Raw genomic sequence first — 14,638 nt, 5'->3', positions numbered from 1 at the left:
GGCCGCCGGCCCGGCAGCTCCCGCGGGTGGCAGCGCCGCCTCGCCCAGGGCGCCGCAAGGCTTAAATCTGCTCCTAGCCGTGCGCTCACCAGCCTGGAGGAGTTTCAGACCTCTCCTCGCCTCTCCGGCTTTCCAGTCCCCGTGCTGCTTGCGTACGCTTGGCAGATTTTAGCCAGCTTGTTTATCTAAATAAAAAGTGACGTTATTTTTTTTTTTAACTTAGACTGAATAACTCTCCAACTTCCTATATAAAATCTAACTTTAAAAATAACTTTGTAATGAATCGCCCTCCTCCCCACCCCCCTAAAAATCAGTATTAGTGGAACTGTTGACTGTTGGATCAGCAAACGCTGTCAGAAACGATCTTCCCACGATGCTGAGGAGGGGTGCCTAAACTTTGCCGTGAAGGTCGTTTCAGACTGGTACGTGGCCTAAGACAGACCCCTGATGTGTTACTGCTACGATGACTGGCAGCACCCAGCGAATACGTGTAAGTTTAGGTCCTCTGGGGGAGCGTGCTGGCCTCTCCAGGAGAAGCCCCAATGATTACAATCTGCCTGTGCGCATGAAGTTGTAGGACTGAGGTCTGTAGCATTAACAGTACGAGAGACTGAAATTAATGTGTATGGCTCACAGAAGTAAAGGTACTGATTGAATTTTAAGATGCAGTCATATTAAAGTGCTGTATCTCTAGATTAATACTGATATTCTTAAGAAAACTGACCCCTTGTGTACAGAATGCAAGTAGTAAAGCTTAATTACAAAAGAATCGAGACACTTGGTGGCTGTGAGAAACCCATTTCTTCTTTGCTCAATTCTTGGGCACAAAAATAAGTGCAGCACTTTATTACGTACCTGAATTGATGATGCACGGTACTTACTGTGTCAGTTTACTTCAGACTGCCTTAGTGTATGCAACTTGCAACATAACTGCTCCTGTGCGTTGTTCTTGCTATGGTCATTCCACTTACAGGTTACTCATATCCTTAATAAAACAGTCATAATAATTAGATGTAGAAAAACCTGTTATCAACAGGTATGTTTCTCTGTCAGTATAAAACTATCCATTTTAAGTGTCCTGAATGCCCATAAATATCCAAGAATGATTTCCCTTACATTTTGGGGATATCAGCCTTATTTTCAGCACTCTTAAATATTGAAAAAGGAGCCAGAGACAATGCTTCAGCCATGGATTAGGATAAATAGATCCAGAGTTTGATCTTAATTTTTAGGAAAAAGGTTGGTAAACCTGAAGTAGATTGTTCCCTCCTCCTCACAGAGTTGATTAATAGTAGATTTAGGTATTAGGACTTAAATCTGTTCTTGTGTTTATGGTTTTATGATCCAGTTTTCTCCTCTTTCTGGGGAGGGAACTATTCTGTCTTCCTTGTGGATGTATGAAAGAGCCACACATGTTATTTGATGGGTTTGCCGATGTCTCAGTTTTGCCGTTGTATTGATACGTTGATTAGAAGTGTGAAGGGAAGTGCAACACTTGGCAAAAGTGAGCATAACCTAGTCAATGCAGACTGGACTGGCAACAGTTTCTCCTGATAAAATTGATAAGAAATTCCTAATCAAAAAAAGTACAGTTCAGTTGCTACTCCTCTAGTGTAAACAAATATGGACACAGTATGTACTTTACAGTAGCTGGTCTTTCTCTATGCATTTTGCTGCTGTGTATTAATTACTCCTGAACTTTTTTTGTGCAATTTGTTTTGCTGGAGGAAGTACTAAGACCAGTTCAATTAGGAATGGGATACATGCAGAAACTTATGTTCAAAATTGGCTGCTTACATTTATATATAAAGGAGCAGACTTTGATTCTGAAATCATAAAGTCTTCCCAACACCTGCTCAATTCTGATAGAGAAAAAAGCTCATTCATTTGAGGTAGTAAATGCTGAAGCGTAAAGGCTAGCAGGCCAATAAAAAGTTTATTACATGGAAATGAATCTTCAGTAAAGAGGTACAGAATCTGACCTCAAAACAATGATCAGAACAGAATGTCTGATGACAGTATGATGAAAAGATGAGACCCACAGCAAGTAAAAGGAATTGATAAAGTAGAATAGTTGGGAAAACTTTTAGAAGGTGAAAGGAGAAGTAAGAGTAGTTAGGGGTAAGTTTCTATGGAGTCTTACAAGCAAGGAAGAGAAAATGCAGTGAAAGAAGAAACTCATGTCTGAGTGCAAAAGTGAGCAGGTCTTCTGGCTTTAGGAAGATGATAATTCTAGTGCTTGGCCCTTATCCTTCAAATGTTTCTTGTCTCAAATCCAGACAGTTTGTTTCATGAAATGTTTTCTTGCATGGATTTCTATAGATTACTAGCAGTAAGAAGGCAGCAAACTGCAGTTCTGTGAGAAGTGGCTAGAGGCTGGTATGAGGTGAGGAGGAGGGAATCTGGGCTTATGCTAGGAGGCGAGGAAGAACAGTAGACTTGTTGATGAAACAGCATGGATGTTAGCTGCTATAGGGCAGCCAGGCTATGGGTGTAGGCTTGCTCAGAACATACAATAGCAAAACAATTTACTACTTCTTAGGAGGAGAGCGAGTGAGAGACTTGGGGGCGAGGGTTAGTGCTGTTCTTGAATAAGTTAATGTCTATTACAGTTCTCAGATTTTGTTGTTGTTTTTTCCCTTCTAATACCTAGTATTTTGGGCCCATTGCTTTTCTTTTTTGTTTCCCTCTGAGGAAGAGAGGAAGACTGCCTGAGAAGTACACTACCCATGGTCTGTATACCTCTTTTTTATTAATGCATCGATCTCTTATAAATCAATGTCTGATCATGGACTGATATTTGTCTTACTTGTCCGTACGTGGGTAGCAATGCTTTACCTAGTGATTGTAGTTAGGCAAGCTGAGTCTCTCCCTTGCCGACCGAGGAAATGGAGTCAGTCTGACAATTAGCTGAATACTCAGCACTTTGTCATATAAACTAAAAGCTGTAATACTCAGTATTTTAAAAGTACTGTGTGCAAAACACACCGGTAGACTTGCATTTGGATTCTTTTTATTAATATCACCAGCAGTACTATTTCTGCTGCAAAAACCTGTTAAAAAAGACTCGTTTCCCTTTCTTCACCTTTTTTGACTTACAGGAAGAGGATTGTAAGTTTTTACTGCATGTGGTTTCCTAAATTTTAACTTACAGTTTAGAAGAAGGCTATTGCATTGGTTTTGTTCATTATTTCTCAATACTAACAAAGACTAGAGACGAGAACCAAATACGCTTCTGGAACCAGTTTAATATTTCCTACTGTTGCTTGTTTTTCAGAGTGAATATCACAAAAAATTTGATTCGGATCAATCTGTCATCATAAGTGGCGAGGCCTTTGTCAGACCCTAAATAAACACAAATCTGTGTCACCAAACACAGGATTGCCAGAGTTAGCGACTGTCCTTAGGGACCTCAGCAACTTGGAAAGCTCTGAAAAGTTTATCTTCATTTATGAATCTACAGTCAGGAATTTGAGTTTTGTTAGTGTTCTCATTTTTGTCTCATAGCTTATTCTTATGCCCCAACTTACAGAGTGATAATTGCTTTGAAAAAAAAGTACAAGGGAAAAATCAAGATATAATCACATCTTGAAGTTTAGTGGAAGCTTAAGAAAATGTTAAAAGTCTTTCTGAACTAGGATTCTGAAGGGTCAACTCTGACACATAGTGGTCAGTCTGTAGACTATAGTTAGGGAATTTTTGTATTTTTGCTGCATAAAACTCTGAAAATGCTGGCTGTAATTGCATAGTTAAGGTTCTGTACTTGAAGTATGAATTAGAGACTGCAGTTGAAATTTCATATTTACTTACGGCATATGTTGTATGTAATTCCATTAAGCAAGCTGCTGGAAATCTGACTGCTTTTCAGAAAAAGTTACTCCTGATGCATCCCCTTTCATTTTACTGCAGCATATGATATGAATTGTAGTGCTATGCAAGGTCAAAGAGTAATGCCTTGTTCATGAGATGCTGTACAGACAGACTGAAAGCAAGGGGTTAGTAGCTCATGTCTGGAAAAAGGTGTGGAAATCTCTTCAGAGCAGAGAATACAAACAAATTTAGTATTGCGCCCATCTGGCAATTTAAAAACCTGCAGTTATAACTGTTACTAATCATAACAGAAGAACATGGAAAACCAGTTTCTCTCTTGAGGAAGTGTTAAAGTTATACATTTGCTTTAATTTTCATATTAAAAACCCTCAGATTTTTCTTTTATCCAGTAGTTTTACATTTTTATAGATTAGGTTCCAGAAGAACTGCCCATACCAAGTTTGGCCAGCAACACTTGAGCAATTGCTAGCCTCTTTTGCCTTTCATTGTGTGGTTCATCTTCCACAAAATCTTGTTTTTCCTCATACGCACACAGACATGGTAACATTGTTTTCATCTTTTCCAGAACACATATTTAGTTATAATATCCTGTTTAAGTTTGTCAGAACTCAACCAAATGCTGCCTCTTAAGATTCAGAAAATACTTGTTACATAACAAAGCAACCGTAGAAGATATATTTAGAAAGGACTTAAAGCTTCAAAGAAAAGTCTATTTGCAGTTCCGAGAGAGAAAAAAATGAAGCCAGTTAAAGATACACTCCGAAGGCAGGATTAGACAAACAATGTTAAAATCTTATTAAGAGTGAGGTCTTTCCTTGTAACTCTGTAAGATTATACAAAGCATGTCTTTGTTTAGGCAGAAAAAGCTTTAGATTGGGAAGATCCTTTGAGTTCATTTAATTTGTTTGTTTTTACTGAATCTAATTCTTTAATGAATTCTCTGTCTCTACTTTCAACGCTGAATACCTCCCGAAAGCTCAAGCTGAGCATAAGACAACTTAGGGAAGAAAATGTTTTAAGATGCAAAGATATGGAATACATTTTTAATGTAGTAAAATGAGGACTTCATGATTTACTTTCTAGAATTATCAAAGAATTATCCTGAAATCATTCTAAGGAAGGATTTTTGACAAGTTTATCAACTTTGGAAAGATGCTGCGTAATTGGAAAGTTACCAAGTACAGCATCTATATATAAGTAGTAAATTAGCTAAGCAACTGGACGTTATTTAGTATGACCTCAGTAATTGCATGCCTTAAAGAAATCAAAGAAAAATCATTAGATATTTATTTTATCTTATTTTTGCATTTATTTCCAATATGAACTTATCAAAGGGGTGGGTTAACCTGGTATCTTTATTTGATAACTGGTTCCAAAACCAGGGACAGTAAACTACTGATATAATATGCAGTGACACTTCAGAGAACGTAACAGCTCTGTGCCATGGGAAGGGATTGTGTTCACATCTTACCTTCTCACTCTTGGCTGCACACACCAACTGCTCTCCTTGCACAAGCTCTGTAGCTTTTTCGCCTCTTCAGCGAGCTGAATTGGCCCAATAAAAGGTTGGACAAGACCAGCAAGAGAGATAGGGAGGAAAATCATGACCGTGTCATTTGATGGCTGTAAGCTTCAGATTGATTCAGTTGTGCAAAACTTCACTCTCAGGTCACTGACTGATGGGTTTTGATCATACTTGTCACGCTGATCATCACTTTGGGGGTGTAAAGAAAATCCCACACCATCGTCTTGTCAAAGGCCTTGCGGGTTTTAACCACCTTCTGAAGGCTAGGAAATAAGTTATTTGTGGAATAATTTGAGCATCTTTCTTCCTATTAGTTCCCCTTAATTCTTTGGTATTGCTAGCACTTTAATGTCTCGCCTGCTTGTGAGACAGAGCTTGATTCTTTTTTCCAAGAGGCTAAGATACCCCGCCATGTATTAAATTCAAGGATTTTAGCTGAACTACCTGTATGAGACTTAATGGCCTATTATACGCAGAACGTAAGATTAGATGATTTAATAGTCCCCTCTGGCCAAACTCCACTAAACTCTTTAAAGGGGGCCTGAAGAACACTCCCAAATGGAAACAGAAAGGCAATGGTGCATGGGCGTTCAAGACCCACAGCACGTCCAAGAAGTTTCAGATTCACTTACCAGTAGCAACCTCCCCTTTCTCTTACCTCGGCTTGCGTGTATTTCTTACCAAGATGTTACAAGTCACCTTTCCATGGGTGTAGCATCCATTTGCAGAGGCCAGCCCCACGTGAGTCATAAAATAATTATCCATTAAAAATTTCTGAATACAGGTAGGTCAGCACATTTTTTGACATACTTGCGGGCTTTATAGTCAGATAAATCTGCAGGGTAAGATGATTATTAACATTTGTAAGTCATTACAAATTTCTTTTCTCCTTATTTCATTATTCTTCTAGTGTTTGAAACATTGTTTGCATTCTTGATAAATTACCTAGAGTTATTTCAAATAGTTCCATCATTTGGGGGAGGGAGGATTAATTTATGCTTTGTTAACTATTCAGCTAATCTGCTTGTATCAGTAATATTTAGAAATAATAAAAGAGGACTCTTAAAGGATGATTACATTTGAATAGCTGCAGTTTAAGCAGCTACAATATTATTCTCCTGTCTTCTGGCAAAGAAGTTTTGCTGACTCCTAGAATTAATATTTTCCTTTTACACTTGTATTACAAATAATTGCCTAGAATAAGTGACAGAATTTTCATTTTAAATAAATAGATGCATTTGTCTATGTATTTTTCTAGAGTAATATCAAAGACATAGGTATGTTGATACTGATGTAAGCCAGGTTATAGCAGACCGCATCAGGTGCTGCAGCTCTGAATCACTGCCTAACAATTAAATTACATTTAGACTTCTTCATTACAATGTAATCTCTAACTGCGTAAATTCCAAGTGGCCTTGTATTACTGATAATTCACATAAAGTAGGACAGATTAGGTAATAATCCCATACAGTTAACTATAATAACTGTATTAAAAATAATTAATGGAATATAATTGCACTTTTTCTACCTTTTGTATTTTCTTTTTCAGGCAAATATTGATAGAGACTTCTAAGAAGTTGTGCCATCCTAGAAGGGACATAAGTAACAACATTAACATGCCTGCTGTGGCATCTGTACCTAAAGAGCTATATCTCTGTACTTCATTGAAAGATCTCAACAAGAAGACAGAAATAAAACCTGAAAAGACCAGTACAAAGAGGTATCTAGACTTTTGTTTTGAATAGTTAATCCATAATCAATTAAACTATAAGTAGTGCATAGTAAGTAGAGTTTTGCACTTATGTAAGTTAAATGGTTTCCTCTATGTATTAAGTCTTAATTAGTTTCCTCCTTGAGGAACTCTTGATATTAGAAGTATTACTGCTACTTTTCTGAGCCTGCTGCACTCAGATAACTACGTTGTGAACCTAAATTTCCTCAATTATTTCTATTAGGTATCAAATCTTTGATAGTTGAGAAATCTATCTGTAAGACTATCAAATCAGATATGTGTACTGCCTACAGAAGATAACTTTACACGCTGCCAAAACATGACTTGGACAGAGCATGATACACATGAAAGTTTGAATGCTTTGAGAAAAGTCTATATAAATGCAAGTTCATAAAAATGGTTAAAAGTTCAGCAATTGGAATTCTACATAGGAATAGAAAATATTTTACCTCTAGCATTTTTAGACAGTCAGACATTTCATTCTGTTTTACTGTGAATTAGTTTTTTCTCAGAAGAAAGAGTGGTTTTGAGAACAGGAAAGTTTCTTCATATATACACGTTTCCGTATCTCAGTCTGCTACTTAGTAATGGAAGATTATGAATAAGGTTAGTAAACAATGTAGTGAAGGGAAACATTATTTGGGGAGCATAATTGTAGTTCATATTTAGTGAAAGGCTTATATTGAGATAGTAAAGCAAACATTTAATACATGGATAGAGACTGTGAACACTTAAAATGGCATCTTGTGCTGAAAAGGTGCTTGGGGATAAATGAACAATCACATGCTTTACTGCTCTTCTTTGATTTCAGTTATGTGCAGAGTGCCCTGAAGATTTTCAAGGCAGCAGAAGAAAGCAGATTGGACAGAGATGAAGAAAAAGCTTACGTCCTATATATGAAATATGTAACTGTTTATAATTTTATTAAGAAGAGACCTGATTTTAAGCAGCAACAGGTACATAAGCTTTCTGACTGACTACTTCTGCATTGGTAGAAACACAGAAAATAGAAAAGTACAGAGAAATAGAAAGTACGGAGAATTACACTAATGCACATTCAAAGGATTACATTGATATTAAGTAAGCTGTCTCGTTTGTGCTGACATTTTTTTCTTTCCTATTTTTGGCAACTCTGTCATTAATTGCTTTCAGAGTTTGCTTTTGTCAATTACACTGAAGGTATCTGAACTGCCAGATGCGTGAATACTTTTCGTGGAGAGGTAATCCTGTTAGCTTTCTCAGCCAAACCTTTCTTGGTGCCGTACTAAGGAGTTTGGGGCTTGTGGGAGAGGGTGTTTGTTGTATTCATTTCAGGCCTAGCTCACTGAGAATGAATAAACATACATTGGGTTGCCTTGCACAAATTGTAGTGCTGTAGAACTATTGTATTTACTAATGAAAGTTTGAGCAGAAAATATCTGATTCAAAACATTTACTTTTGTTGGCATTATTATCATTATACTATCAGTTTTCTGTGCCTTAGATGTTGTTAATATACACAGAAATAGGTATTATTAAACAGTGCTGTTAATATGGGTGGTGATGCTTGTAATTTTAGGATTATTTTCATTCAATTCTTGGACCTACAAACTTAAAAAAAGCTATTGAAGAAGCAGAAAGACTCTCAGACAGCCTTAAACTCAGGTATGTGAATATGATGCATGGATTAAAATATTGTTCATTATACCTGAAGCCTGTACATTTGTAATTGCAGGTTTTCCTACTACACACTAGTAAGGGATTATGTTTGCAGCAGTTTGTGGATACCTGAAACTCTTGAGAACTTAAACTGTTTATTTGAGAAAGTCTGTTAGAGATAATTTTTGTCTTCATGTATTCCAGTAACTTGCCACTGTCTACATGGTCTCAATTTCTGGCAACTATAATTTGTTATTTTCTCCTATTTTTGTTTAATGTCCCTAATTAAAAGAAAACTCAAGATTTAAACTATATGTGTATCAGAGTTGAGCCATTTCCTTATAATGGTTTTCATCTTAGAGACATATGAAAGCCAAATATAGTAGCGACATGCTCCTAAAGTTTACCTGTGTCAAAAAGCCCTCTAACGTGGATTAGTTTATACTAACAAAACACCTTTGACTTCCGCTAGCTGCTACACGTTTTCTCTACCTCTACCACAGAGAGACATCTACATGGAAAAGCAGTCTTGCCAGTATAACTGAGGTGATGGAGGGGGCTTTTGGTAGTCCAGCTATAACTGTCAAGTTATATGTCTTTGTGCCATAAGCCACAAAATTGTGTCAGTAAGCAGTTGGAAGGTGGACTTCATATTTAGGTGCTAGTTAACACAGTTTGTCTTCTTTCCAGCCTTGTTTGCTTTTTTACATCCTCAGCAGCTGTTTTTCTTTCCTCTTGCCTTCTCTCTCAACTCTCTCCACTCAGCTAAGCACATGATTTTTTTTTCTTTCTCTTCCCTCTATATTTATGTAAAAGCACATTGTAGGCCCTTTGAAGTGCTTAATAATCAAAAAAGCTAGTCTAGGTGAACAAGGAAACAAGAGAGCAGTTACATATATATGAAATGAGGCTTTTCAAAGATGTCTCATGATATGGTCTTTACTTTTTTTTTTTTTCTTTTTTAAATAAAGTGTCTTACAATTCAACGATACTACAAATTCACTGTAAAAGTAAACTCTGATAGAGTTATGGAACACTGATATTATTTAGAGACTTATTTAGTAACTTTTTTTTTTTGATCAGAGGAACAGAGTTTTGGAAGTTGATACAATGAATAATTTTTTCAACTATTCTGGGCAAAATGTATACATGTTTAAAGAGCTTAAAGAGCTTTAAAGAGTTACAAATGTAACATGACTCCTGTGTAACTGCAGAAGCTGCTTCATAGAAATTGTTGTTTGTATGATTTCTTTCCCAGGCGGTAAGCCAGCAAATAGTTTAAATGTTGACTGTTAACTCAAAGTGGAGCTAGCAAAACATCACTTGTGTAGGAGTAGGAATACCTACATGAATGACCTACTACGTGCTTCAAAGGCATATTAAGGGGTAAACAGGAAGTTAAGGGGTAAATGTTCCATATTGACCAAATTTAATTAAAAGCTTAAACATGCTTTAGTACCATTAACTCCAAAGGAGAACAAAATGCCCTGTCCTGACTTAGGACAGGGCCTTTGCCAAATCTAGATGGCTATTTAAAAATAAAATTACAAACTTACTCTCCTCCTTATGCAGAATTAGTGGAATAGCCTCTGAGACAGAATTGCCTCAGAGACAGAATTTGATGTCCATGATCTAGTTCATTAACATGGTGCTCTTGCTATGAAATGCAACTGTATACTAGTTGTCATATTAACCATGATTAGGTAACAGCTCATTAAAATGAGCAATTACTAATACAATTCAGTGTTCATGTCTCATTGCTTGGATCAGTCATCAACATTGTTAGTTCAAAAAAAGTTCTTTTTGGTTCTGTGAATCACTGGTAACTCTTAAAGCTTCTTGGAGGCCAATACTTAAATCTTTTCAAAGCTGTATTAGATTTAGTTGAGTGCTATTTAACAGCAATGTGGCCATGCAAGCCTGCAGTTGGGAATCTAAAGGCTGTAGTTTGGAAGCCACTGGTTTACAATATTGTGACCGTCTGGCCAGTGGCAAAAGACTGGGAAGCTAATTTTAAAGTCTAAGGCTCTAGGAAGAGAATAGCTATATGCAAGACATATATACCAGAAATCTTGAGTATACACAGTTCTGACATTGACTTCATTGTAGCCCATGTTCAAAATAAACAGCAGGGGGACTAGTAAGGTCATAACAATATTATAAAGTCAGCTTACATCCTGAAGGATGCTTGTAGCTAGTTGTGATCCGACTTCTCAGAAAAAGGAAGTTTAGAAAACTGAGCTAACTTACTCCTAAGTGGTGGTAGCACTGTTGCAAAACCAAATAAAATACCTAGGGTGATTGGTAGAAGGTATTGAAATTTACCCATGATTCATCAATATTTTTTCTTACCTCTAAGAAATGAAGAGCCTACTACATCTAGTGATACCACAGCTAAGCATGACCTCAGGTCGGGGGGGGGCAGGGGGAAGTAAACCTTAAGAGCAATGGCTATGAAATGGAACCCAAAACAGGACTGAAGAACAAGAAAACCATCCCAGAAGTGGGAGGAATAATATCAAGTGGTCAGGGAAGAAACTGGAGTTTGCTGGAAATGTGAAGTTTCACAATACTTCAAGTCCACCCCCACCCCTGATACTTAATGATTTTGATGCTAATTATACAAGGCTAGCCAATAATGCGATATTGAAAAAAAGGCTTTTTCTTTTTTCTTTTTTTTTTTTTCCTCCTCCCAATAGGTATGAGGAAGCTGAAGTTCGGAAAAAACTTGAAGAGAGGGACAGACAAGAGCTGCAGAAAAAGCAAGAAGCAAAAGATGATGGAAAGAGTTCAGCCAAAAATTCTTCCGAAAGTGCAGTGGACTTCAAAGGCAAAAGCCAAAGGGTAATTGAAAATGTTTACAAATTCTCTAATTCAGTTTAAATAAATATTTTTGGTCTCTCTTAGCAGCTATTTCCAGCTCAGGATCAGGGTGTTGGACTTTTTTCCCCCCCGCCCAGTTTACACTCCCCATAACCTTTCTTTGAGATTTTTTGGAAAAGGCTGGGTCCTTCCAACTTCTGAGCCATGCAGAAAATAGAATTTGACTTGGTAAAAAGCTAGTCTATTTATAGTAAAACTACATTTATCACCATTGCCAAAGCTACCTTGCATAGGAAACCCAAGGTTTCTGCATGATAATGAGCTGATGTTACAGATTATATGCTGCTTCTTTAGGAGCAATAGCATAGCAAGGAACTCAGCTCTCCACACATGCTTCAGGAATTTCATCTAGTAGGTTACACAGTCCCACGTTTTATTGCCTTTTTAATTGATTTCTGTCTAGGTAGAGCAGCCAAGCTGGTATCTTCCTAGTGTGTTTGTCAACATAACTTTAGAAGAGGCTTTTTGTTTTTGTTTTGTTTCTTCTGTGGCTTTCAGTCTGACCAGTTTCCTTCAAGTTCTGTGAGAGTCAGTGTCTGTTGGTCATATTGGTTCTGAATATTAGATATGAAATTACCTTTTTTTTTTCCCCTCCCTTCTTTCAACATAGATCAATGGTGAGAAGAAGCATTCACTGGAAAAAAAGGATCAGTCTGATAGTCTGAGTGGTAAGAGATATATGTTCCCACCGATGTGAAGAGACTCCATATACCTATGCATCTCTCGCTTCTCCAGTTGTGGTTCTTTCTGTAAAGAGTTATTTCACAGTCAGAGTAATTTGTTGAAATTGCTGGTATCCTGTATTTCGGTAACAGCAGCTTAGTAATTAACGCTCTGTACTGCGGCCTTCATCACTTCTCTTGAACTTAAAAAACTGCCTTCAGTTTTTCAGTGCAGTTTAATAATTAAAACTGAACTAGCCCAAGAATGGTCAAAATAGAAATAAAAATGTGTCTTCAAATATTGGGAAAATTTCTAGTCAAGGTTGAGATGAGTCAGCTTTCTTAGTTAAATAAAAAATCCCCTCCCCCCCCCATTCTGATTTTTTTGCTCATGTAATAAATATGTGAGATTATCCTCTAGAGTTCTCAACTGCAAAGGAACATTTGCAGCATGCAGTTTATGAATAACTGCCTGTTTAGCTTGATTTAAATGAAACCATAGAAAGTTTAACTAACTGTTGAAGTGTTCTGTATTGTCTAATTCAGTGCTAATCACTATAGCGGTGGGAGCAACAGGAGCCAATGTTTTAGAGTGTCTCACCTCCATGAGTGTTCGGGAAGAGCATACGTGAATGGATTTTGTACACACATTCTGTTTTGTTTCATCTATTTGCAGTCTTGACTTCTCAAGTGAGATGTGTTCATAGTTATCTCTATAATGTACCTTCTTGCTTCTAATAACTTTTGTATCTCAAGGAGCAGTCACAGCTGAGAAACTGTTTGCAATGATGACAGACAAAAATATTGAACTGATCATAATGGACACTCGAAGCTTGAAAGATTATCAGGAATCCTGTATTCCAAGATCTATCAGTGTCCCAGAAGAAGCTATCAGTCCTGGGTATGGAATAATTTTAAATGATAGTGAAATATTTAATTTCTCTTAAAGTACTGTCGTATTTACTTTCCCTTGTATAAACTGACTGGGGGAAGAAAAAAAACAAAAAACAAAAAACACGCACACACTGTTAGAAGGATTATGTGCTATTAAAGCTTGTACACTTAATTTAAGAGTCCCTGATATGTGTGAGATGTATCTTGACAGCTCTGCTTTTGCATGTACTGACTTTATGGATAAAACACATCTGGTCTGGCTTAGATACAAGCATATAAACATATGTGGATTATACATTTTTGAACAAAATGTTACTTGTATATTTGTCTTTAAGTGCATGTTAATACATTTCAGGGTTACCACTAGTTGGATTGAAGCTAGACTCCCAGAGGATTCTAGAGATCCATGGAAGAAGAGAGGACATTTTGATTATGTTATACTGCTAGACTGGTTTAGTTCTGCAGGAGACTTAAAACTAGGAACAACTCTTCAAAGCCTGAAAGATGCACTTTTTAAGGTTGGCAAATTTGGCATTTTATACTACTTTATCCCAATAAATAAGAAGCCCTGAAAGTATCTATAATTACAAAGTATATGGGAGACTTTTGAGATGTTTTAGGCAAACATCTTGGTTCAGTTTTCAAAGACTGCTTATTTTGATAATGGAAATATAGTCTGTTGAAGCTGCACTTTCCCCTGCTTGTGCTTTAGAAGTGGATTGCATAGCCAGTTAAATAGGTAAATGACCAACATGATTTAACTCCCCTCCTCAACAACTAGCTCAAACTTTAGGTTCTTGGCTGACAGAGATATTTGGAAAAGTATTTAGTATTGTCTGCCAGAGACAGTTTTACATTCTTTCCCATATTAGCAACTGTAATTCCTCATTCTTGCGAGTGGGCTGGCCACCTAATCTCTGCTTAGGCAGGCCAAAGGAGGCTAACTCCCCTTTGCAGTTCTGTCGACCAGGCACCTTCTAGAATGGAGGCGTTTGTGTGAAGGAGACTCCAGAAATATCTTGAGAATAGCTAACTTCTGTGCATTATTGAATCTCACTTTTAGAGAAACATGAATTTAAATTTGAGCTTTATCAGTGCAAGGAGCTTCTAGACTCTAGTAAATATTAAAGTTGCTCAAATTTAAGTTAAAATTCTGGCTACAGCTGTGTTGTCTCTATTTATGCAGGTCAGTCTTGTAAAAGACTGCACATCTTTATTCGGAGATAGTTCAGGCAGTTCTCCCTGTTTATTGCTTTACAGAATAGGCTGTGAACCTTGCACATGATTCATGTCCAAATATTGAAGACCTCAGGGTGACACCAGTCTTGAGCCTGAACTCTCCAGGCTTTTTCAGAAAGTTAATGTTTGGCTTTCTAAAGCTGATGCCCCTAATCACACAGCAGGCTTATCAAACAAGAAACTGAAGCAAATGTTATAATAAAAATATTTGTTCTGCATGGAGGATTGTTACCA

At 37.0% G+C, this 14,638-nt stretch overlaps 1 protein-coding gene and 1 long non-coding RNA gene across 4 annotated transcripts in view; one reads left to right on the top strand and one right to left on the bottom strand.

Annotated features, from left to right (window-relative positions):
* LOC112963445 overlaps nucleotides 1–2,524 on the bottom strand; it is a 5,681-nt gene extending 3,157 nt beyond the window's left edge. Inside the window, exons 1-2 of the long non-coding RNA XR_003252604.1 lie at nucleotides 882–2,524; nucleotides 90–185 (exon numbers count right to left, since the gene is read on the bottom strand). This is a non-coding gene — a long non-coding RNA (uncharacterized LOC112963445). The remainder of the gene's footprint in view (nucleotides 1–89; nucleotides 186–881) is intronic.
* USP8 (ubiquitin specific peptidase 8) overlaps nucleotides 693–14,638 on the top strand; it is a 25,165-nt gene continuing 11,219 nt past the window's right edge. Inside the window, exons 1-8 of one of the 3 annotated variants that reach the window (XM_026060493.1) lie at nucleotides 693–2,732; nucleotides 6,906–7,076; nucleotides 7,900–8,044; nucleotides 8,647–8,732; nucleotides 11,426–11,570; nucleotides 12,220–12,277; nucleotides 13,028–13,172; nucleotides 13,521–13,683. In XM_026060493.1, coding sequence (XP_025916278.1) covers nucleotides 6,973–7,076; nucleotides 7,900–8,044; nucleotides 8,647–8,732; nucleotides 11,426–11,570; nucleotides 12,220–12,277; nucleotides 13,028–13,172; nucleotides 13,521–13,683 — 846 coding nt within the window. In that variant the 5' untranslated portion in view covers nucleotides 693–2,732; nucleotides 6,906–6,972. Of the gene's footprint in view, nucleotides 7,077–7,899; nucleotides 8,045–8,646; nucleotides 8,733–11,425; nucleotides 11,571–12,219; nucleotides 12,278–13,027; nucleotides 13,173–13,520; nucleotides 13,684–14,638 lie in introns of all 3 variants that reach the window. The other 2 variants (XM_026060491.1, XM_026060492.1) reach the window with 2 other exon arrangements.

Source organism: Apteryx rowi, unplaced genomic scaffold, assembly GCF_003343035.1.
Source record: "Apteryx rowi isolate R43461 unplaced genomic scaffold, aptRow1 scaffold_17, whole genome shotgun sequence".
Lineage (NCBI taxonomy): Eukaryota > Metazoa > Chordata > Aves > Apterygiformes > Apterygidae > Apteryx > Apteryx rowi.
This window is presented reverse-complemented; position numbering and strand designations above follow the sequence as displayed.